A 24,385-nucleotide genomic window follows, 5' to 3' on the forward strand; every position below is an offset into this window, starting at 1 on the left:
AAATATTTCTCTCTCTCTTTCCCAGTGGATGATCAGATTGCAGTGCTGGCTGCTCTGTTGCGCCTCTGAGCCTGCAAGTGACTACGTGCTACACATTTTTATGTCACTGTGTCACGAGCCAGAGAACAGATTCGTGGAGTTGGCCCGCTTCTAATCCTTATTGCAATGCGCAAAGACGCACAAAACCCAATAAGCGTTAGGAGATTAGGAAAACCAGATGCAAATTATTCACATGTGTTGTGTTTAGCAATAAAATACAACTGTGTGTGATGGTAATCCGCGCAAAGTCGTCTTATTCTTCTGTTGACTAATTGGGCACTTTGAGCAACATCTTGTTTCAGCATTGCGCTCCCACGCAAATTTAGCGCGAAGTCTCTTTGGTTTGGCCCACAGTCTCCGTGTCTGGTTGGCAGAGCGACAGCGCGTCTCTGCCTGGAAGGGGTTAGAGGGTTTGCTTGTTTCCAGTGCTGCTCATTCTCTCTCAAGGAGGAGGAACGAGAGGAGCGCGCAACCAAAGCAGCAGAGTTTGGAGACCCACAGTATTCAGATCGGATGTTGAGACCTTCACGCCAATGAGAACCTGCTAAATATACCCACCGGTGCCTGTCCACGCGCGACAGAGGACGGAAATCAGTCATTTAAGGGAGTGACCCGACTGCGCGCCCGCAGAAGCGCCCACAACCCAATTGGCAACGGAGACGCGCTGTCAAGTCCCTCTAGACTTTGGATTATGAAATTGTAGCTACTACGGCGCTGGTTTATTGAGAGTTTGCAGACTGAGGATGAAGTGTTTTGTTCTGCACGGTATGGAAAAGAAGTCACCGGTGTGTAAGTGACAGGATGCGCTCCGCCTGACGCGCTCTCTCCAGCCTCATACAAACTACCGTGTGGATTCAGAAATATCAAGTACAAAATCCAGAGGATTTAAGTGAACAGACCGAAGTGTTTGAGGATGTATTGGCTTTTGCTGTTTGTGACTCTAACGGGCTTGTCCGTCGTTCGCGCTCTAACGGGTGAGTTTATTATCGGGTGTTTTGAATAGCGGTGCCTAGGAAAGGTGCTCACCTGTAAAACTAGCGGGCTAAAAGAAAGAACTATAAGTAAGACAGGCATAGAAAAACGCAGTTAAGATTAACACAAACTAATCAAACCCATTTTTTGCTGTACATAAGTTTAAATCAGTTTCTACTCTATTTTTGGTGACCAAAAAAGCTACTGTAAACTTACCTGGTCTGACCATTAAAACACTGGTGTAACCTAATGGTCACGTCGATTTAGTCATAAAGAATATTTTTGACTTTAATGTAACTAGTTAAATTAAATGTTGCCACAAAGAAAACAATTTTAGTTTACCTAACTATTTTTTTAAACAATATGCTATTTTAAAACATCGTCTTTAATACGTTTAATTTGTTAAATGCATTGCATAATAATATTTATTATATTTTAAAGTATATTAGTCGTATATTTTAGCAGTGTCTCTGAGAAAGATGCGTTAAGACTCGCTCGTACTGTTCTTCTGTTTGTGTATGTGTATTTTTTTGTGTGTGTGTGCGCGCGCGTGTGAGAGAGAGAGAGAGAGAGCGAGAGAGAGAGAGAGAGAGAGAGAGAGAGAGAGAGAGGGTGTGTTATCAGACTCAAACACTCAGACCCAGTGCCATATCATCCCCCCACAACTGCACAAAAAATTGGGTCACTTGGGTCACAACAGCTATCCATAATATCAAAAAGTGAAAGTGTCCTAATTTACCTGAATTGTCCTTACAGTTGACTTCCTTTCCCGGAGGCTTTTTGTCATTTTAGACACTGGTCGATTATCGATCATCTAATCTGATCAATATGTTGAACAGCTTGCAAGAATACAGCGCAATGTGTTTGACATTATTTGTGCTGTTACCATTATTTCCTGAATGCATTATAAAAATGCGAGTTGTTTTTAAACGGCATGTCTTCCTCCATCTCCTCTCTGGCTTGTAGAAAGTCCCTGCGGTTCAACAATCACGATCAACAGCGCCGGGTATGTGACCTCTCCCGGTTACCCGACTGGATACCCGGTGAACCAGCAGTGCACGTGGCTGATCCAAGCGCCAGAGCCACAGCAGAAGATTCTCATTAACTTCAACCCGCACTTCGACCTGGAGAGCAGGGAATGCAAGTGAGTCGTTTTTTTATTTGGAGGAAACGAAAACATCACAATAATGTAGATACAAAACAATTCAACCCGGTGTGCCACCTGTTGGCTAAAAACGAAATATTTATTTTTCAAAAGCTGAATTGAGAAAGTGAACTAGATCTGTTTAAAGAAAGACGTGAGAGCTACATACTTCAAACAGATGGGGTTTTTTTTCAAAGGAAAAGAGGGAATATTTTTCCCAAGAGGAAATCTCATGAATGAAAAGAATGCCGGGGGTCAAAACAGAAAAATGCAAAAGACACATGTGATTTGCTAACTCTTTGTTTCATAGTCTGATAAGGGTTTGGCATCACTTGGTTATTAAGATGAGTGTTTTCTTAATGAGGAGACTGAAAGGCAATGGCATTAAATGGTATTGAGGTTAGAGATGTTATTGCATTGCGGTTTAATTCAGCGGTTTCCACACAATGGGCTTTGTGCGGACAAAAGATCATGAACGAAATAGATGTAATGACTTTCTTGGTCATTTTTAACAAACGGCTCGTATAAATGGGGCATAAATTTGCAGCTGTCAGTCACACAGACCTGGTTTACTATTGGGTTGGATTACGGTGCCAAGGGACCAATGAAAGTCCCTTCTGCCTAGTGGCCTGCTGTGGGCCCCTGGGGGGGATGTGAGAGTAGTAAACAGACCATGACCATCCCTTTCTCTCCCCACTTTCTTCAGTCCATCTTGTTTAGTTTGTGTGTATTTGTGTGTGTGTGTGTGTGTGTGTGTGTGAGAGAGAGAGAGAGAGATTAAAAAAAGAATGATTTAGGGTGTGCTTAAAGTGCATATAAGAATAATGTTTTTTACAAAGTATACTTTGTATTGTATGCAAATTTTTTCAAATAAACTGCTCACACATTGCATCACAATAAAATGCATTTAATTCAACCTTTTATATCCGGTAGGAAGCATAAACCAGATCAAGCATACATTTTTTATATCGGTATGTGTTTTCCCTGGAGATCAAACCCATGACCTTACACAATGATACCAATTGAGCTACAGGAACATTAGCCACCTGATGTATATTAAAAATGCAACATGTGAAAACAAACTTGGTATTGCCTTCATTTACAATGCTATTTTAGAATTTGGCTGTACATATCGCGTGATTTGGTATTTTGGGGTGAATTTCCATGAATGTGGATCTCAGAACAAGAAAGGTACTCTGAACCTCACTTTAACCTGGACCAGATGCTTTTGTGTTGTTTTTGGACTGAGTTCAGTTTTAGCTCCGGCGAAACTGCAGCAATGATGGTGAACATTATCAAAACCAACCCTGCGGAAAAACCCAGGAGATGACTGGAAACATACCCTCCTTTTTTGCGCTTGGCTGCAGGGAACAACACATCGGATGTAATAGGCTTTTCATTTAACATATTATGTCATAGAGCAGACGTTAGATGTCTTTTAAGATTAGCCTGGTTACACATCCATCCTGTGAGGTTTGAGATGTTGACCTTTATGCTGGTTTCATATTGGCAGGATTACCGTGATTATGAGTTTTCATGTAGTGAAAACAATTCACTTGTCAGTCAAATTTGTACCAGGAAGTTGAGTTTTATTCACTTAAAATAATCAACATGACATTAGCCTCCGCAGTTGTAAAGTCAATCTTGAAAATTATTTCTGGACACATTATAAATGTTAGAAATGTATTGCTGAAACACTTCAAAAAGACGGTAAAATATGTAGTACTGAATTGCAGAGTTATGCACACCAAATGCAAAGCATAGCGTTCCTTCCTCTAGATTACTTGTGGGATTTAACTTCGTGTCATGCAAAGTTTTCGTTGTGGTTGAATATTTTCAACTTGCACGAAAATGCGTTGGAGGCAAATAGTGCATGTTATCGTGGCAATCGCATCAACCAATTTGCGTCATTTGCATCGCAGGTTTGCATCTATTCGCTTATTGGCATGGATGTTGTATGTAATCTACTCACGCCAATCGTTAAATTTGCGTTTGGCGTGTATGCCCCATTAGATCGTTTAACAGTTTTTTACCATTTCTAAATTCAGGATTATTTGTGTAGGGTCAAAATGGGGGCTCAACGATGCACTTGAGCCACCGCACATGGCCCCGTCTCTAATGCGTACACACAAAATGCGATGCATCGCGTTCATCGCTCTAGATTACTCCCAGGATTTAACTTCGTGTCATGTGAATTTTTTGCTTGGACCGAATATTTTCAACTTGAAAGAAGATGTGTTTTATGCTACGTACACACCAAACGTGGGGAATCGCGTTACTTGCTCTAGATTACTTGCGGGATTTAACTTGTTGTCATGCGAATTTTTAGCTTGAACCGAATATTTTCAACTTGAACGAAGATGCGTTTTATGCTACATGCACACCAAATGTGGGGAATCCCGTTACTCGCTCTAGATTACTTGCGGGATTTAACTTGTTGTCATGCGAATTTTTAGCTTGAATCGAATATTTTCAACTTGAAAGAAGATGTGTTTTATGCTACGTACACACCAAACGCGGGGAATTGCGTTACTTGCTCTAGATTACTTGCGGGATTTAACTTGTTGTCATGTGAATTTTTAGCTTGAACTGAATATTTTCAACTTGAACGAAGACGCGTTTTATGCTACGTACACACCAAATGTGGGGAATCACGTTACTTGCTCTAGATTACTTGCTGGATTTAACTTGTTGTCATGCGAATTTTTAGCTTGAACCGAATATTTTCAACTTGAACAAAGACGTGTTTTATGCTACGTACACACCAAATATGGGGAATCACGTTACTTGCTCTAGATTACTTGCGGGATTTAACTTCATTTCATGTGAATTTTTCGCACATATCATGTCACACAAGGACGCGTCTGATTGCATTGACTTTGTTTGTAATCTACTCGCACAAATCATTAAACTCTTGTTTGTTGTGTATGCCCCATTAGGCGAATAGCGTGTTTTTTCGCGGCAATTGCGCCACCCAAATAGCGTCATTCACACCTATTTGCGTATTTTCATTGACTTCGTATGCAATCTACTTGTCTTGCGCAAATCTTTGATTTCGCGTTTGGTGTGTCAGCCCTATAACACAATCTTGAGTATCCATTCAGGTTGTAGCAGTTTTAGAAAGTTGAGAGAGAAGGCAAGCTTTCCCGCGAGTGGGCGTGGTTTTGGCGCAGACTGGGACACGCCCCAACGTTTGAGAGCAGAGAAAGCTGCTTTGTTTTCCAAGATTTTGATAACTTGTTTTATTTACTTGGTCTGGTTGGTTAATAACATGTTTTTTTGGTGTCACAAACTCATTTGTATATTTATTATCTGACTTTACAGAGACTTTAAAGTCAAATGTTGTTTTCAATCCACTTTATTTCTATAATCTCCTGTATATCCTAGTAAAACAGGATTTAATTTGAAGGAGAATTTAGATTGGAATTTGTTTGGTTCATGAAAAGTGAGACTTACATACCAAAGCAATGTGACACTCGTACACGACCATAACACATTTAATATTATTTTAATAATGATAGTCACCTGATGCTTTATCTTTTCTTAAATATTTTTAATAGCTTACATAGGCGAATTAAGTGTGCAGTGATTAAACAGGAAAGCTACACGCAGATCAGTTTTGGCATTATGAGCGTTGCTATAGAAACAATTTCCGAGTCCAAGTACGTGCTCGGAGAACAGCTCAGGGTACAATCTCAAATTGGTATATACGGTAAATTACAGTAAAAAAAACTTCAGGACATTTCCATGCATTTTCATCTCATTCAGAAAGATCCATAGTTTCCTTCTGACCACAAATGCACATGCTGAGATATTTTGGCACCGGAGTGCTGCTATACATTTGGGAATGTGATTATTTTTACTGCATTAGGAACTCATGTTATCTAGTGTCTCAGATTAACGATGCGTGTAGTGCATTCTTGTCTTATCTTAAGGGTCTCTGGTGAGAGGGTCTGGGCTGCAATTGCCTTTGGCCCTAGACAGTAATGTCATTAGTGTGAAATCAGACACATATGTTCCTGTGACACCTCACACACACACAGAGAGATAGACTTTAAAAGCTATAGCGAGAATGCAATGGTTTTCAGCTAAAAATTCACACAAACCGGTCTACACATTTAAAGCAAACATGATTTGACAGGTTTATAAGTCTTTAAATAAGGCTTCACTGTATTCGTGAGGTCATTTATGTAAATCTGTCCCTTCCAGACAAACCCGTACACAATCTACATTCTTCATTTAACATGAATAGAAAGAGAGAGATACAGTTTATAGTTTGGTTTTATGATGTGTGCTCCAGGAGAGAAATCATAAGTAATACGCTGCAACATTTATGAGGATTGATTCATCTAAAGCCTTACACACACACTTATGAAGCAGAAGTAATGTTCATCATTAATGGCTTTGTTGTGTGGGAATGCTTTAAAAATGCTGCACATATTAATCATTAATGACTCTCTCTCTGTGCCCTCTTAACAGCCCTCCTAAAAGATGGTGCTTGCTAATGCACGGATTTGAACAAACCCCTTTTTAAAAGTTTGTGCTACAGCTGTAGATCAATCAAATGATGCTTTATGAGAGTTTGACATTATTTGTAAAGTAACTCACTGTACACTCACTGTATGATAGCAGAAAGAGGGATGCAAGTTGGTCAAGAAATAAATAAAATGGTCACAAATGCAGTTCTCTTTAAAAAGGTCCTAATATGTACCATTTAGGTACATAAATGTATGCATGTGGTACCAGTATGTACCTCTAAGGTACTATTATGAACTCAAATATGTTACTTTTTGAAGGGGTACTACCCCAGTGACAGCTATAGGGACCATTTTTAATCATTAGTGTATCTAATGTAGACTTAATTTGCAATGTAGCTACTAACAGTGGCTCGTGACTACTCTTCCGAGGGGCGCAAATTCAAAATATGTGATTATTGCGTCATGTAAACCATGTGCATCACGATTAACCGTGCAAATGTGCGTTTTCTCAATGAATGAATTTTAATGAATTACGGTGAAATCCCGGCACATCCAAAAGCCAGGGGGCGCTCTCTTGCAGAAACACCCTTTGTGCCACAGAAGAAGTAGCATTACAAACGCTATTCCAGGAAATGTCTACAGGAATACTTATATCACTGTTCTTCAAATTGTTTTAGGTATTTTCATGATAAAGAATATTTTGAATGATTTTGTTTAACAAGTGTTGCTTTTTTAATTGCACGTTATAAACGACTCGGACTCATAATGATTTTAGATTGATAAGGACTTCCTACTGACCAAATGCCGTAGTACACGTACAAGCTGTTCATGAAACACAGAATTGCAGCCTTGCGATTCCGAATCGATTTCAGACATTTTCAATGGGACACACATTAAATCGTTACAGCCCTAGCATCACATGTTTTGTCAAAATAAGTTCCTGCTGCACACGCGTTAAAACCGTTTCTGATAAAAGAGACGCTCACATTCACAAAATACACGCAAGACACTCCCTTAAAGGAATATTCAATTTTCTTAAAAGAAAAATCCAGATAATTTACTCACCACCATGTCATCAAAAATGTTGATGTCTTTCTTTGTTCAGTCCAGAAGAAATTATGTTTTTTGAAGAAAACGTAGAATTTTTCTAATTTTAATGGACTTTAATAGAACCCAACATTTAATACTTAACTCAACACTTAACAGTTTAAGAGTTTCAAAGGACTATAAAGAATCCCAAACGAGGCATAAGGGTCTTATCTAGCGAAACGATTGTCATTTTTGACAAGAAAAATAAAAAAATAAATACTTTTAAACCACAACTTTTCGTCATGGTCCGGTCCAGCGCGACCTAACGTAAATGCGTAGTGACGTGGGGAGGTCACGTGTTACATATATAAAACGCACATTTGCGGACCATTTTAAACAATAAACTGCCACAAAGACATTAATTAGTATCAGTTGACATACAACAACGTAGGAACGGTCCTCTTTCAAGACGCTTGTAAACAATGGGGCGGAGTTTCGCGTTCGTCCTCTGTGACCTCTTGAAGTCATGATGTATTGCGGTGACGTAGTGGGGTCAGCTGGCGCATCACGACCGGTGTTGTGTCGAACTCAGTTCCCATATGTTTCCCTTTAGTGTAGTGCTTTTATAACGTTTTCATCACGTTACATTTAGAAAGATTAAAGATTTGAATTGGTTATACTAAAAAGGCATAATATCATGAATTTTATAATACAATTTATTAAATATTTCATACATTTGACAGTTTTCTAGTAGGGTATTTATTTTAAAATATAGCCTGTCTTTTTCTTTTTTTTTCCTTTACTGGTTGTTTTAAAAATGTAATGTTTGCATACATAATTAAATAAATATTATACATATAATATGATTCATACTGTAAAAATAATTGACTTGCCATTAAGAACAATACAGATATACATTACAGAAATGCACACATATACATCTCAGTAGCCATTAAAACTTTAAATATATAAATAATAAAACCTATAACGTGATAAAAACGCCATAAAAACACTACACTGAAGGGAAAAATAGGGGGAACAGACTTCGACACAACACCGGATCTACACGACGAGAAGTTGTGCTTTAAAATTGTATATTTGTTATTTTTCTTGTCAAAAATGACAATCGTTTCGCTAGACAAGACCCCCATGCCTCGCTTGGGATTGTCCACAGTCCCTTGAAACTCAGTTGAAAAAAAACGTTACGTGTTGAGTTAAGTATTAAATGTTGGGTTCTATCAAAGTCCATCAAAATTAGAAAAATTCTGCAATGTTTTCCCCAAAAAACACAATCTCCTCTAGACTGAACAAAGAAAGACATCAACATCTTGGATGACATGGTGGTGAGCAAACCATCTGGACCTTTCTTCTAAGAAAATGGACTAATAAACTCTGATTATGCATGAGATTATGCGAGTATCTGGCTAACGCGAGCGTGTCTTTTATCATAAACTCTTTAGACGCGTCTGCAACAGGCACTTATTTTGACAAGACACGTGATGCACATACGATCACTCGACACGCAGAACACATATTTTGAAATTACGAACCACACACATGACGGGTTACATACATGTTGTGTCAAACTTCGCATTGTGCACCCTCAAGAAAAGAAGTCACCGGCCGCCACTGGCTACCAAAAAGCTACCATTAACTATCCCGAACACCCTTGCAATCACCTTGCCTCACCCTACAGCAACCACTTACAACTCTTTAGCATAATGGCAGCGATATATGAACAAGCGAGCTAAAAATGCAGTCCTAACATCAACATTTACAGGAGAGTATTATTAGTCTGTCTGATGTTAAGCCTCTGTTGTCTGAATTCTGATTTGTTCTTTTCTATTTTTGTATCTCCACGAGTAGAGCATCGTGCTAGGAAAGCCAAGGTTATTGGCTCAATTCCCAGATGATGCTTTTGAATTGATAAAATTTATACTGTATGACCTAAAGTGGACTGTAAGTCGCGTTGGATAAAAGCATTCGGCAAATGCACGAACGTCTTCATAATTCACTGCGTCTCTTTCTTTAAACTATGATCAGACGCACGCTGTTATTCTCTCTCTCTTGTGGATACACTGACATTCGATCAAAGCAAATATGCAGAACTAAACATTTCCCTCCTGACAGTTTTTATTGTTAGTTTGTTTAACTCTCAGTAAGTCATAATATCAGCATCTTTCACATCCCTGTTCTCTGTGTATGTGTGTTACTCAATAGAAAACTAGTTTTGATCAACATACTTACTGAGTTTCTCTAGAAAGTGAACAGATCTGTTGTCAGTGCTAGACTTTCTCTTAATCTCTCCACCAAAAACATGCAGAAACCGAAAAGCACCTCTGTTATCAACTCAGTGATGCAGATTTTTCCAGTTTATCACATTAAAAGAATGAATTTATTTACTTTCCATAAATCTACAACTCATGCTTAAAGAATATTGATTTCTGTTTTCCTGTGGGTCCACTGGTAAAGCATGATGCTAGACATCTTATACATTTACATGTATGCATTTGGCAAACTCTTTAATCCAAAGTGACCTACAGTGCATTCAAGTAATACATTAAATAGCATGCATGTTTCCTGTGGATTAAACCTATGCCCTTTGCATTCCTAACACAATGCTGTATCAGTATTAAATCTACAAGAACCCATAACATTTGCATAGAATATGCGTAAATAAAATCTTCCTATTGTTTGTGATCCATTGATTAAAATATAAACATCAGGGTGTAGTTTGAGTCCAGTGAACAGGAGCGATCTATCAGGAGGTAAGAAAGCACGCTTCTGCTCCCACAAGGGTCAGATGGTGGTGAGAGGGCAGAGGTCACATTGACCGTCAGTGTCTTTGGTTACAGCAGAGCACAAGAGCGTAAATGTACTCACAGGGGTCCTGTGTGTAAAACCAGTGTCAGGTCAGCAGGAAATGCCTCATGTTTTCGGGTTTTGTATGATCTGTTGGTGTTGATGGATTGAGTCAAACCAAATGACTCATACGAAAGTTATTGTAAGGCAATAAAATGAGGTTTCACAGTGTTGTAACATTTGCTCTAATGGCTGTATAATGCTTTATCCACACACACATATATACACTACCGGTCAAATGTTTTAAAACACTCCTTCATTCTTTATTTATATTTTTCCACATTACAGACTTATAATAAACACATCCAAACTATAGGATAACACAAATATAACTGTGGGAATTACTGTATGTTGTGGTTTAAAGCATCCAAAATAAATCACAACTCTGTTATATTTTATCATCTGAAGTTCAGCCACCCTTTACCTAGAAATTGCAAAATCATGTCATTTTATCAACAAGCTTCTTGAGGTTTCACCATATAATGAAGATTAAAGAATGTTGAGTTCACATTTAATCTGGGCTCTTATTGGCTGCTTTTTCTTCAATATTCAGTCTAAGTCATATATTTTCAAATGCAATTTTAGTTTTCTAATAACAGGAATCAATCTGTTTTTTATATATTTGTTAAGGTGTACACACACACACACACACACACACACACACACACACACACACACACACACACACACACACACACACACACAAACTCACACACCCACCCACACACACACACACACACACAAACCAACTTCATAATCCAAAATTGATTAGATTAGATTTTTGAAAAATATTAGGGCTGTCAAAAGATTAATCGTGATTAATCGCATAAAAAATAAAAGTTGGGTTTGCTTAATATATTTGTGTGCAATGTGTGTAATTATTATGTATACATAATAATAAACAAAAAATATTTACATGTATTCATTTAAGAAAACATTTATTTATTTATTTATTTATTTATTTATAATTAAATTTATTTATATGTAATATAAAATATCAAAATCAAAATATATATACAAAATAATTACACACAGTGCACACACATTTTATTTTCAAAACAAACCTTTATTTTGAATTTGATTAATCGCGATATAATATATATATATATTTTAAATTGTACGAGCTTTGTAACATGGTGCATTATCCTGCTGGAAGTAGCCATCAGAGGATGGGTACATGGTGGTCATAAAGTGATGGACATGGTCAGAAACAATGCTCAGGTTGGTCGTGGCATTTAAACGATACCCAATTGGCACTAAAGGACCTAAAGTGTGCCAAGAAGTTTGCCCACACCATTACACCATTGCATTAATGAGAAATTGAACAGGTTTTCCTAATAATCCTTTAGGTGAGTGTGTGTGTATATATGTATATAATATAAGCGCAAATTCAAAATATGTGTTTGTTGCGTCATGTGAACCAAATGCATCACGTGTTTTGTCAAAATAAGTGCCTGTTGTACACGCGTCAAAACCGCTTATGAACAAAGAAACGCTCACGTTCACAAAATCCACGCAAGACACTTCCTTAACAGTAAACTTTGACTACACATGAGATTATGCGAGTATCTGGCAAACGTGTGTCTTTTTATCCTAAACCCTTTAGATGCGTCTGCAGCAGGCACTTATTTTGACAAGACACGTGATGCACAGAGGATCACTCGACGCGCAAAACACATATTTTGAAATTACGAACCCCACACATGACGGGCTACATACATGTTGTGACGAACTTTGCATCGTGCGCCCTCGAAAAAAGAAGTCACCGACCGCCACTGCATAAACTACAATAAACTTACAGTATTTGAACCAAACATGCAATTCTGACTTCAACACGGTATGTGTGTGTGTGTAGGTATGATTTTGTACAGGTGTTTGATGGTGCAGATGAGCAGGCTTTCTCTCCTGGGAGGTTCTGCGGCAAAATCGCTCCATCTCCAATCATCTCTAGTGGAAACGCTCTGCTCATTAAATTCACCTCTGACTATGAAAGCACAGGTGCTGGATTCAGCATCCGCTACGAGATACACCGTACAGGTACCGGTAAACACACACAGTCTTTCTCTCTTGACATAATCACACTAAATACCCTCATACCATAATTTTACTTTTTGAGCAGGTACTGAATGTTCCAGAAATTTCACGGCACCACATGGAGTAATTCAAACCCCTGGTTACCCTGAAAAGTACCCGAACAATCTCGAGTGCACCTTTATCATCTTCGCACCCAAGATGGCAGAGATCGTCCTGGACTTCCAGAGCTTCAGTATGGAACCAGACACAACTGCACCTGCTGGGGCTGTCTGCAGATTTGACTATCTGGAGATTTGGGACGGATATCCAACAGGTAATGAAAAATCTCAATAGCAAGGAACACACATTTTTTAAAAAGATTATTATTATTTATTATTTTCAAAAATTATTACTCTGACTGTACTGCTTGTTTAGAGAATTTTGCTACTTAGTTGAATATATGTAGTATTTGGACACATTTGTATATCTTTGTTTCTCTCTCTCTCAGTCGGTCCTCATATTGGTCGGTACTGTGGCTCTAGGCACCCGGGCCATATTATCTCCTACACGGGCGTTCTCTCTCTCAGTATCCACACAGATAACGCCATCGCCAAGGAAGGATTTTCAGCCTACTACAGCATCCGAAGCACCCCGGAGCCATCCCAGGAGCACAATGGTTAGATTAATGTCTCATATGCTATGTTTTCTTACATATCCTACATTAATGTCCATTTTATACAATTATGCATCTTTTTACAATATGTAATATAAGTTTCTGGTGTGCCCAGAATGTGTTTGTGAAGTTTTAGCTCAAAACAACCCCACAGCTTATTTATTATAACATCCAAATTGCCACCATTTGGGTGGGAGCAAATTAATGCCTTTTTCATGTGTGTACCTTTAAAAGCAAATGAGCTACTGCTCCTCACTCCCTTATCAACAGACAATGAGCGCTTTTGGTTAAAAATAGATGTCAGACAATAGTATCTTTAGCTGCATTAGCGCCGTAATGTGCGAACAAACACATTTAGAAATGCTTTAAGGTAAAATAAACCAGTCAGTTAGTGGCCATGGGTGGGGCTTTATCAGTGTGATGTCACATTAACTAGAGAATTAAAACAGCATGTCTAATGAGACTGCTTTGGTTTAATGCATGGGGATAGAAATGATAGAGTGGGTGGATTTTTTTCATTGTAGGGTTATTAGGTATTATTCAATAATAATTGCGTACGTATTTATATGCACACTTGAACTTCTCACGAAAACTTTCCGCCTAATTCACAACACATGCGTACACAAATGAGTTTGTTCTTACGTTAATGAATTTGAAGTGTTCTACATGAGTGGTCATGTGCAGCAGGTTGGTAATTTGCATAAAACACGCCCAAACCAGCTCCATGTAAGGGTTTTGCGCAGCGCTGGTCGTCAGGAAAATTTTAGAGCAGTTTGTCATAGAAGCAAAAGAGCTCGAAAAGAAATCCATGATCATATTTATTATCGGTAAATTTTCGCTTTGCTTCGCATTTTTTTTATTTGGGAGGTTTTGCTGTCGCTGGAGGAAGCCAGCGCTGTCCACCTACCGGAGAAACATTAAAGAAGTATTGAATGCATTAAAGCAACACCAAGTAGTTTTTTATCTTTAAATAATGTCTCTAAAATTATTTCAGTGTAGAACAACTTTTAACTGGACAAATTGTACTGTTGCTGCAACCTGAGCAGCCTCCTAGCTGCTACAAGCACACTCCGAAAGTGGCGGTGGAGGGTAGGAAACACAGCCCCGCCCCTCCCCCTGCCTGCAGAAGAGTGTCTGATACCAGGCACTGTTGCGCTTTTCAACCACATGGGGGAGCCGTAAGTCATTTTTACATGGAAACTACATAGTGTTGCTTTAACGAATGACATTTAATTAATATGACAGAGACGTGCATCTGTATCTAAACTGAAACAGACAGGAGATCAAGCGATTGACGTTTGGACTTCTCATTACATTTACATGACGTTTACATTAGGCATTAAGCAGACGCTTGTATATAGAGATTTAAAAAGTGAGGAAGGAAACGTGAAGATTTGTCATTATGCGCATCCTTTTTATATGTTCAGAAAAAAATAAGTAGGCTATAATAATGTATAATATAATCTATAGATCGTCTATAATAATATATAATACAGAAAATATTATAATATAAATTATAATCATTTAAATTTTATATATCAACATTATTATAAACATTATAATTGTAGACTAGTATTTGATTATAGTGTATGTGATTATTGCGTACAAGTGGTTTTATTTTTGCGTACATTTAGAAGAAATTTTGATACGAACATTTTTGTTGAATCACGATTTGTTCGTAAAACATCCGTATCTCACTCACAAATTTGTGCATACGCATAGTGAATGAGACCCATTGTGTTTACACACTGCCAACACACATTTATGTCCAAACACCTTATAAAATGGATTTTGCTTAATATGGGCCCTTTAAGTCTGCTTATAATGTTTGTCAGGGTTTCTGGCACTTAGATCAGTCGCAAATTACTTTGTAACATTACATTGGCAACCTCTCTCTATTATGCTCCATTGTACCTTTGTAAATGACTTCTTTTATAACTGGCTATCCAATCTTTGCATTTAAAATAACAAGGCTTATGCATTGCAGATTTGCTGTTGGTTCCAATATAAGACAGCCATTGATGTGTAAATGTGGGTGGCCATGTTAATGCGTTGATGATTGGGACAGTATGTGTCTACACAATACATCAAACGCTTTCATCGTAAAGTATCAAGAGAATGTTTCGTTTTTGAAGCAACAATACGTTTAATAAATCCAACGGCAAAGATGACAATGGGTGTAAACTCTGCGGACATTTCTGCCTTCTCAGCTAAGCTTGTCCAGGGCTTTTATTAAACTCATCTATCAAGTTTTCAGAGAGACGCTAACTGAGACTGTTAGCAATAATGTGGCAATAATGCGTTTGATGGTACCGAATGAAAACCAAAACTCCTTTGAGACCCGAACCAAGTTTAGCCTGACTACACAAAGCTGTGTTTGCGCGTGTTCAGCTGTGTAATAAAGTGAAGTGAGGTTGTCAGCTTATAATTCATCTTTATTTCATGTCACATGGGACAGTCGGTCACTTTATGGGTCAATTGTGGGCAGACATAAAAGACTCTTAACTTCCTGTTGAGAAAACAGAGGACATCTGACTCACACACACACACATGCACACATAACCTAATATAAAAGTGGCTTATCCAGTCGAAACTATCAATTTTTCATATTTCTGATTTTATGTTGACAGTTTGCTGTTTATGTTTCCCTAAATACTCAATACATGTCTTTTGTTTGTGTGTAGGTGAATGTATGTCTCCTTTAGGGATGGCAAGTGGTGAGATCACAGATGACAGAATCACTGCATCCTCACAGTATAATCCCAGCTGGTCTCCATTGCGCTCCAGACTTCAATACCCTGACAACGGATGGACGCCATCAGATGACTCGGCTAAGGAATGGATACAGGTACACGGACATGTGTTTTTCTCCATCATGATGAGGACTTTCCATTCACTTCTATTGTTTCTATATTGAGCTAATGATCATTTCTATCCCATAACACTACCCAGTACTAAGATTTTAATTAAATTGTTACTCTGTTTATTGACCTCACGAGGATCATTGCCTGCTCCCCACAAATGTGATTTCAGGTTTACTATCCTTGTGGGAACATTCGATCTCAACAATGTAGGCAGAAAGCAGACACACAGTTTAGGATTTTACAAGGAAGCACGGTTTTATTTTAATAGTGAAAACATGATCTTACATGCATAATAGACTCAATGTTCTTTATTTACTCCGTATTTAAAAAGGGTAAAAGTTATGCTTGACAGTAAATGTAAGTGTTTGTGTTTGGCATTTAAGGGCCATTGATTTCAGCCAAATGTAATAAAAAAGTTTGCATGCACATACACACATATATGCATTCACACACACATTACATTAATGAGAACATCTTTGTTTTGCAATATTCAGGTTGCACTATTTTAATAATGAGGAACCACTTTATAATATCCCCACAAATTAGTATTTTCATTTAAATCTTAGTATGATATAGTGTTACTGGATAGATAATATTATTAGCTCATTATAGAAACTATAAAAGTAGTACATTTATTATGTTCACTTTCTTTGTGACCTCTTTAAAAAATTTACCAGTGGCGGCCAGTGACTTATTTATCAAGGGTGCACGACGCGAAGTTCGTCACTACATGTACTTAGCTTGTCATGTCAAAATATGTGTTCAGTGCGTTATCTAAACTTATGCGCATCACATGTCATGCCAAAATAAGAGGCTGTTTACACTTGGCATTAACATGCGTTTTCATCGATCGGATCACAAGTGGACGACGTTAATGCCAGGTGTAAACGGTGTTCAAAACGTTTTGAGCTCGTCCACTTGCGACCACTTTCAACCACATCCAAAGGTAGTCGAAACCACTTTCGATCGGATCGCTTTTGGAGTTCGAACAGCCACACGCGACCGCCTTCTCTCTGCCCGTTTATCAAATCTGAGGTATTAAACACAAGTTTTACGTCTTTTCTTGACTTCTGGCATGAACATACGGTGAACAGCGCTATTTTTAGCCTTTCATTGATAAAACTAAAGCGGCTGATCTCCTTAGTTTCGTTTTGAAAGCGTGTGAAAGTTGCACGATCCTATTTCATCAATTGCGCTGAAAATTCAAGGAAAGCTCTTACATACACACGTACAAAACTCTGTGCAGCATGTTAACTTGCTAAATAAGCAGCCGACTCCAACATTATATTAGTTTGCATCCATTTAAACTCATAATTACTCCCGCTCGCGTTTGAATGACAGCAGAGAAACTCGCCCACCGTCTCGACAGACCACCCCCTCATAGTATTCAGCACAGAAGCGGTCGAAAGGGGACAAAAGAGACGGATTTAAATACCAGGTGTAAACGTGATGTGTCTCAGTCTTCCACTTGTGATCCGATCGATGAAAACACATCTTAATACTAAGTGTAAACAGCCCCTAAGTGCCTGCTTCGAAGGGGTTTATGATAAAAGAGACGCTCACGTTTGTCCGATTCTCACTTAATCTCATGCGTAAACAGTGTTTAGTGTTAAGTTAATGTCTTGCGAGTATTTTGTAAACGTGAGCGTCTCTTTTATCATAAACACTTTTGACGCGTGTGCAGCAGGCACGTATTTTGAAATGACGCATGATGCACACGGTAAAAATAATTGGTAACACTTTAAAATAAGATTGTATTTTGTACATTTACACTGCAAAAAATGATTTTCAAGAAAAAAATTCTTTGTATTTTTGGTCTTGTTTTCAGTAAAAATATCTAAAAATTCTTAAATTAAGATGCTTTTTCTTGATGATCAAATGACCCGAGAAAATAAGTCTAGTTTTTAGATGGGGTAAGCAAAAAATCTTGAACATTTTTCTTAAACGCCAAATTCAAGAAAAATTCAAGAAAAATTTGCTTACCCCATTGGCAGATTTTTTTGCTTGTTTTATGCACAAAATTAATTAATTTTGACTTATTTTCTTGGGTCGTTTTGCTCATTAAGGAAAAGCATCTCAATTTAAGAATTTTTAGATATTTTTACTGAAAACAAGACAAAAATACAAAAAAAAAAAATTCTTAAATAATTTTTTGCAGTGTAGTTATGCATTAGCTAACATGAACTAACAATGAGCAATATAGCATTTTTCAGCATTTATTAATCTTTGTAAATGTTAGTTAATATTGGGGGTACACTGATACGCAGTGTACCCAGTGTGTAAAAAGTTAAAGTTAGATCTACTTAAACAAATTACTTCAATTATAAACACTTAAAGAGTAACTAAACCCTTAACCAACTTTTTTTAGTTAATGATCTGTAAGAATGATGGTTTATTAGTGCTGTTCATTGATTTTAGTAAGTTTTTTGACATTTGGATATAAAGTGTTTCAATACTACAATATATGCTGTAAAAACGTCTGAGTGCTGCCCTCTTCAGGTTGAAAGGTGGCTACTGCAGTTGAATTTTCCTATTGGGTGTTGGGTCCAAAAAGTAACTTGTGATGTAAGCAGGTTCAAGCTCACCACGCCCTTGTTACGATCTCACCACATGCTTGGTACGAGCTAAGTTCATCCCCTCTATCTCCGTTGGGATCTGCCCACTTTTCTTGCATTTTTCAAATATTGCCAGTGGGTGGAGTCAGGCTCTGACCAGGGGTTTAGTTACGCTTAAAAAAAAATTACATTTTGTCAACCAAAATTTTTCATTTAAAGGGGGACATGAAAATCGGACTTTTTCCATGATTAAGTGCTATAATTGGGTCCACAATGCTTTTATTAATCTAGAAAATATGAAAAAGAACAACCCAGTAACTTAGTTTTGGAAAACCATTCTCTGCAAGCGTGTGAAAAATAAGTAATTGAAATTTGGCTCCCCTTGTGATGTCAGAAGGGGATAATACCGCCCCTTAATCTGCACTATCCAATCACAGCACTGTCATTTAGTTCAAAGATCAACTAAATGATCTGTGGGATATTTTGAGCTAAAACTTTACATACGCACTCTGGGGACACCAAAGATTTATTTTACATCTTAAAAAAGTCTTGTGAAATTTCCCCTTTAATGTGAAGATAAAAATATTTTACAAATTACTTAAATTGGTAACATCTAAAAAAATTTTAACTTGAGAAATATAGGTAAATTATTGGGAAAGTGAATTTTTTAGGTTAAACCAACTTTTACTTTTTACAGTGATTCAGGCATATAATCGGTATAGACAGATAAAAGCAATTTTTCTCACAATTGGACAATGGCAGAACAGCCGATGATCAGGGCAGATTGGAATCAATGGGGTGGAAAAACACATCCGAACTCATGATGTGTGATTAATTTGAATTGTGAAACAAAGCGGCAGTTTGTATGGTCTGCACTCCTAGGATTTCACAGCATAATAATTTGAAAGAAGTACCAAGCAAAACTATCAGTAGATGTCATTCTAAGAATTTAATATTGCCACATCCCTAGTAAATATAATTGTTCATGTTAGTTCAACTTTTGATATTAAAATGTATTAGTAAATGCTAAAATTAACATGAACTAAGCAGTGGCGGCAGGTGACTTCTCTTCAGAGGGTGCGAATTCAAAATATGTGTTCAGAGTGTCATGTGTGTTGCTCATCATGTCAGAATGTGTGTTCGTTGTGTCGTGTTAACCATGTGCATCATGCATCATGTCAAAATACGAGCCTGCAGAACATGCATCGAAAGGGTGTATCTCTCGAGCGTCTCTTCTATCATAAACCCCTTCGAAGCGTCTGCAGCTGTCACGTATTTTGACATGACGCATGATGCACATATTTTGACATGATGAGCTAGGTGCATGTTGTGATGAGCTTCGCATCGGGAGAGTCACCGAAAAAGTCACCGGCAACCTCTGGAACGAAGATTAAACAATGCTGTAGGAGTATTGTCCATTGTTAGTTCATATTAGCTAATGCATTAACAAATATTGACATATACAACTTTATTGTAAAGTGTTTTGGTAATCCTCATTTTCAGTTTATGTTCTTTCAGAGGGCAAGAGAGAGAGAATCAAATTTTTTCTCTTTAGATGGCATCACTGTGATTTTGTTAACTAAGGGCTGTTGAATCAACAGCTATTACAGAGACATATTCAAAGTTTTGGCAATCTGCAATAGCACTTTATTTTTCTGGACACACACAGACAAACATACAGGGTACACTAGAGGAAACGGCTTGCGTGGGTCTTTGTTCTCACAATGGATTTGATTGACATGTTGTCATTCTCACGGCAGTGAATGCAGGAAGGGTTTCCTCTATGAATGAGGACATTTATTTAGCAGCCATAGACGAGGCTGACGCTGACACTACGCCTGCATTTCTTAAGACAGACACACATCTGGAAAACACATTTCATCCTGACATACAAAGAGAGAGAGAGAAAGAGGTCATTCCTCTATGTATGAACAAAACCTTCCCGTGCAGATTACAAGGAACTATTTAAAAAATAAATTTTGGCCAGTGTGTATGTGGATTTATCGAAATATATTTACCACCTGTGTCTGAGATGCACTTATGTGTTTTAAACAAGACATAATGTCCTCTGAAATATTAGTAGACTTTGATTTTTCATTCTCAGGATTTTACGAATAGAGGCATTTGTACAGGGTTTGTTTTGGCACATCTCGATCTGCTTTCCAGTTACTGAAGATGTGTTTGCATCTCATCCAGTTGGCTTCATCAGTTGTACTGTCAAATGGTGGAAATTTCCCAGCATTATAGTTATAGTTCACCCAAAAATCTCAAGTCTGTCAACTCAGTGTAATAAGTTGCTTCCTTTCGTCATCTTTTGCTTAAAACAAAAAGATGTTGTTCAGTACACTGCAAAAAATGATTTTCAAGAAAAAAAATTGTAGTATTTTTGTCTTGTTTAGAGTAAAAATATCTAAAAATTCTTGAATGAAGATGCCTTTTCTTGATGAGCTAAACGACCTAAGAAAATAAGTCTAGTTTTTAGACCAAAAATATCATATTTAAGTGATTTTGTGCATAAAACAAGCAAAAAAAATCTGCCAATGGGGTAAGCACATTTTTCTTGAATTTTTCTTGAATTTAGTGTTTAAAGGTGCAGTGTGTAAATTGTAGCGGCATCTAGTGGTGAGGTTGCATATTGCAACCAACAGCTCAGTTCACAGCTCACCCCTTGCTTTTGAAACGCATAGAGAAGCTACGGTAGCCGACACAGGACAAACATGTCATTGTTGGAAAAAACTTAATAAAAAAGTTTGTCCGTTAAGAGCTTTTGTAGAAACATGGTGGCACAAAAAGGCGACTTCCATGTAAGGGGACCCTCGGTGTATGTAGATAAAAATGTCTCGTTCTAAGGTAATGAAAACATAACGGTTCATTATGAAAGGTCTTTATACACCCCTGATAATATAGTTATGAATATTATTTTGCATTTCTGTCAAGAGATCCTTCTAAAAATTACACACTGCACCTTTAAGAAAAATGTTCAAGATTTTTTTTTGCTTACCCCATTGGCAGATTTTGTTGCTTGTTTTATGCACAAAATCACTTAGATTTGATATTTTTGGCCTAAAAACTTGACTTATTTTCTTGGGGCGTTTTGCTCATCAAGAAAAACAATCTTAATTCAAGAATCTTTAGACAAAAATACTAAGAATTTTTTTTTTTTTAAATAATTTTTTGCAATGTAGATCATATTATTTCGGCATTTTGGCTTTTTGCATACTTTGAATGCTTGATTCTGCACAAGTACAATAGATCATTTTATGTCTGTATTTTTGTTGCAACCACTGTTCACCATCACCAGCTGCCTTGACCTTTTATTCGCGTTTTGAGTGACATGATGGTGGACAATGACAGAATGTACATTTTAGGCGGTTTATCCCTTTAACCACTTTCTACCCATGGTTAAACCAACGGATTGCTGATGGTCTGTTGCACTGCTGATGTGTGAACTGTCACGGTTAAGATGACACATTGAAGCTTGCTGGCAAATGATGTCACAGCCTTGGTCAGGGATGGCCTCTCTTCTCACGAACCATCTGTCTGTCCTGTCCAAATCCTTCACGTTTCTGTCTCCGAACAAGTGATCCTTGTCCTCGGGCGGTTCTGATTCTGTTTGGTCTTGGCCCCAGCGTGAGAGTCATCTTTGAACAGCAAAGCAACATTGGGGTCGGCTAAAAGTGCCGTCTTCCTCTTTCCTTATTCTTCTTCCTTTTCCTGCTAACGTCTCTTTTTCCCGCCCACCCACCAATATCCTGTTTTTAACAAAAATGTGCCAATGCAATACTTGCATTTAAGTGACTTGGCTCCGGCCTGCCATTGTTTCCTTGTTAAAGGTCATTAACACTCGTTGAGCTTATTAACGGTGGCCGGCTTTAGTTGGCAGCTCGTCTGCTTATGATTCGACACAATATTGAAAAGTCATTAACCCTGATAATATTTTCTTGTACAGTGAAGGAGAGAAAGAGGAAGTGAGAGAGAGATGGCATGGAAAGGAGATGGGAACCCCTGTGCCAGAAATGCTTGGATTGCACCAGAATCTCTCAATAGTCTATTTATGCACACTTCTGTTGCGTCAGTCAAGTTCATTTGTCTCAAGAGTCACGCAAACACTTGAGACAGGAAGAATAAGTTACATCTTAGATTTAATACAGGCATTGTTCCAGCCAACGTGATTTGTCAATATTTCTGGATCTGTGACCGGACAATCTACAGTCGTGTTTTTATGATCAATTTTAGTGTAAACTGAATAGAAATGTGCTGGAGATGTTTTATTTGTTAAGATGAAATCTGATTTTGGGTCATTCATCAGTTTATTGGTTTGTAGTCTCAAATCTGATTTTAAGGTCAGTTAGAATGTGATGTCTGTGTAAAATTTTACACATTTTAACTCTCTCTTGCCTTATAGGCTTTATTGATATATGTGGTATTCACTATGTAGTGAAGAATGGATGGGTACACAATATAACAGCTGTTCTGTCTCCTCTGTCTGTCTGTCATAGGTGGATTTGGGGTTCCTGCGGTATGTGACGGCCATAGGAACACAAGGTGCCATATCGAAGGAAACTAAAAAAGCTTATTTTGTCAAAACGTACAAGATAAGTGTGAGCTCAAATGCAGAGGACTGGATCATAATCAAAGATAAAACCAAACAGATTGTGAGTCTTTTATTTGATTTTATTGTTTTCTTTATTGCTATTGTTTTTATAGATATATTACTGGTTTAATTTTCCTGGTACTATATCCTATTATCAGTGTTGGTGGTAACGCATTACAAGTAAAATGCATTACGTAATAATATTACTTTTCTGAAGTAACGAGTAAAGTAATGTATTACTTTATAAATGTACACATTAATATTTAATTTACTTTTTCAAAAAAGTAATGCAAGTTACTTTTTTAGTTTAATTAATTTGATTTAAAAAAAATATGTAATGAATTAAACTAAACGTAGTCATATTATGCACTCTATGCGTATATGCCTGTGTGGGAACAGTTTGAGTCAGAAACTGAGATGGCAGGCCAGAGCTTGACATTTTTGTGAAGAAATATGCAATTTCTGAATGCAAAACTTTTAATTCATAAAAAACACATGCAAGGCCTGAAAGAGATCAAGCCTTAGCCAAGAAAAAGTAACGCAAAAGTAACTAAAAAGTAACGTAAGCATTACTTTCCATGAAAAGTAACTAAGTAACGCAATAAGTTACTTTTTTGGGAGTAACTTAATATTGTAATGCATTACTTTTAAAAGTAACTTTCCCCAACACTGCCTATTATATTATATCACGTTTTTCTGCCATTGCTTTTGTGTTTATTTCTATGAATAAATTATTATTGTCATTGTATGCACAGGGAAGAGGTTAGCAGCTCTTCAAGACGCCTAAATAACAATACATACAGTATACACAATATAAACAGTATCAACAGTATTGCAGCGATAGTTTAATGTTATAAAGTGAGATAGTACCTTGTAACAGCATTAGTATTGAATATTTGTGTATTGTTCACAGACTATTATTGCATGAATTGTACAAACTGTTTTTAAATCTGGTTTGGGGTGAGTTTATGGCTTCATAATGCCTGTGTGACTATAACTCGCCATGATGCCATTATGTGTGTGTATATATTTATGTATTATGTATTGCTGTTTTGGTTATGTTTATGTAAAGTACTTTAACTCATTCCCCGCCAGCCTTTTTTTTGAAAAAGTTGCCCGCCAGCATTTTGTATGATTTTCACAAAAGTTTCACAAAATGCCT

The 24,385-nt window shown here is 37.4% G+C and overlaps 1 protein-coding gene across 1 annotated transcript in view; it reads left to right on the plus strand.

The window, feature by feature from the left end:
• Positions 1-129: 129 nt before the first annotated feature.
• LOC129442956 (neuropilin-1a) overlaps positions 130-24,385 on the plus strand; it is a 35,679-nt gene continuing 11,423 nt past the window's right edge. The window contains exons 1-7 of the mRNA XM_055203296.2: positions 130-1,013; positions 1,978-2,155; positions 12,380-12,561; positions 12,644-12,871; positions 13,046-13,213; positions 15,895-16,058; positions 23,129-23,284. Of these exons, the coding sequence (XP_055059271.2) occupies positions 953-1,013; positions 1,978-2,155; positions 12,380-12,561; positions 12,644-12,871; positions 13,046-13,213; positions 15,895-16,058; positions 23,129-23,284 (1,137 nt within the window). The 5' untranslated portion in view covers positions 130-952. The remainder of the gene's footprint in view (positions 1,014-1,977; positions 2,156-12,379; positions 12,562-12,643; positions 12,872-13,045; positions 13,214-15,894; positions 16,059-23,128; positions 23,285-24,385) is intronic.

This window comes from Misgurnus anguillicaudatus, chromosome 2 (genome assembly GCF_027580225.2).
Source record: "Misgurnus anguillicaudatus chromosome 2, ASM2758022v2, whole genome shotgun sequence".
NCBI lineage: Eukaryota > Metazoa > Chordata > Actinopteri > Cypriniformes > Cobitidae > Misgurnus > Misgurnus anguillicaudatus.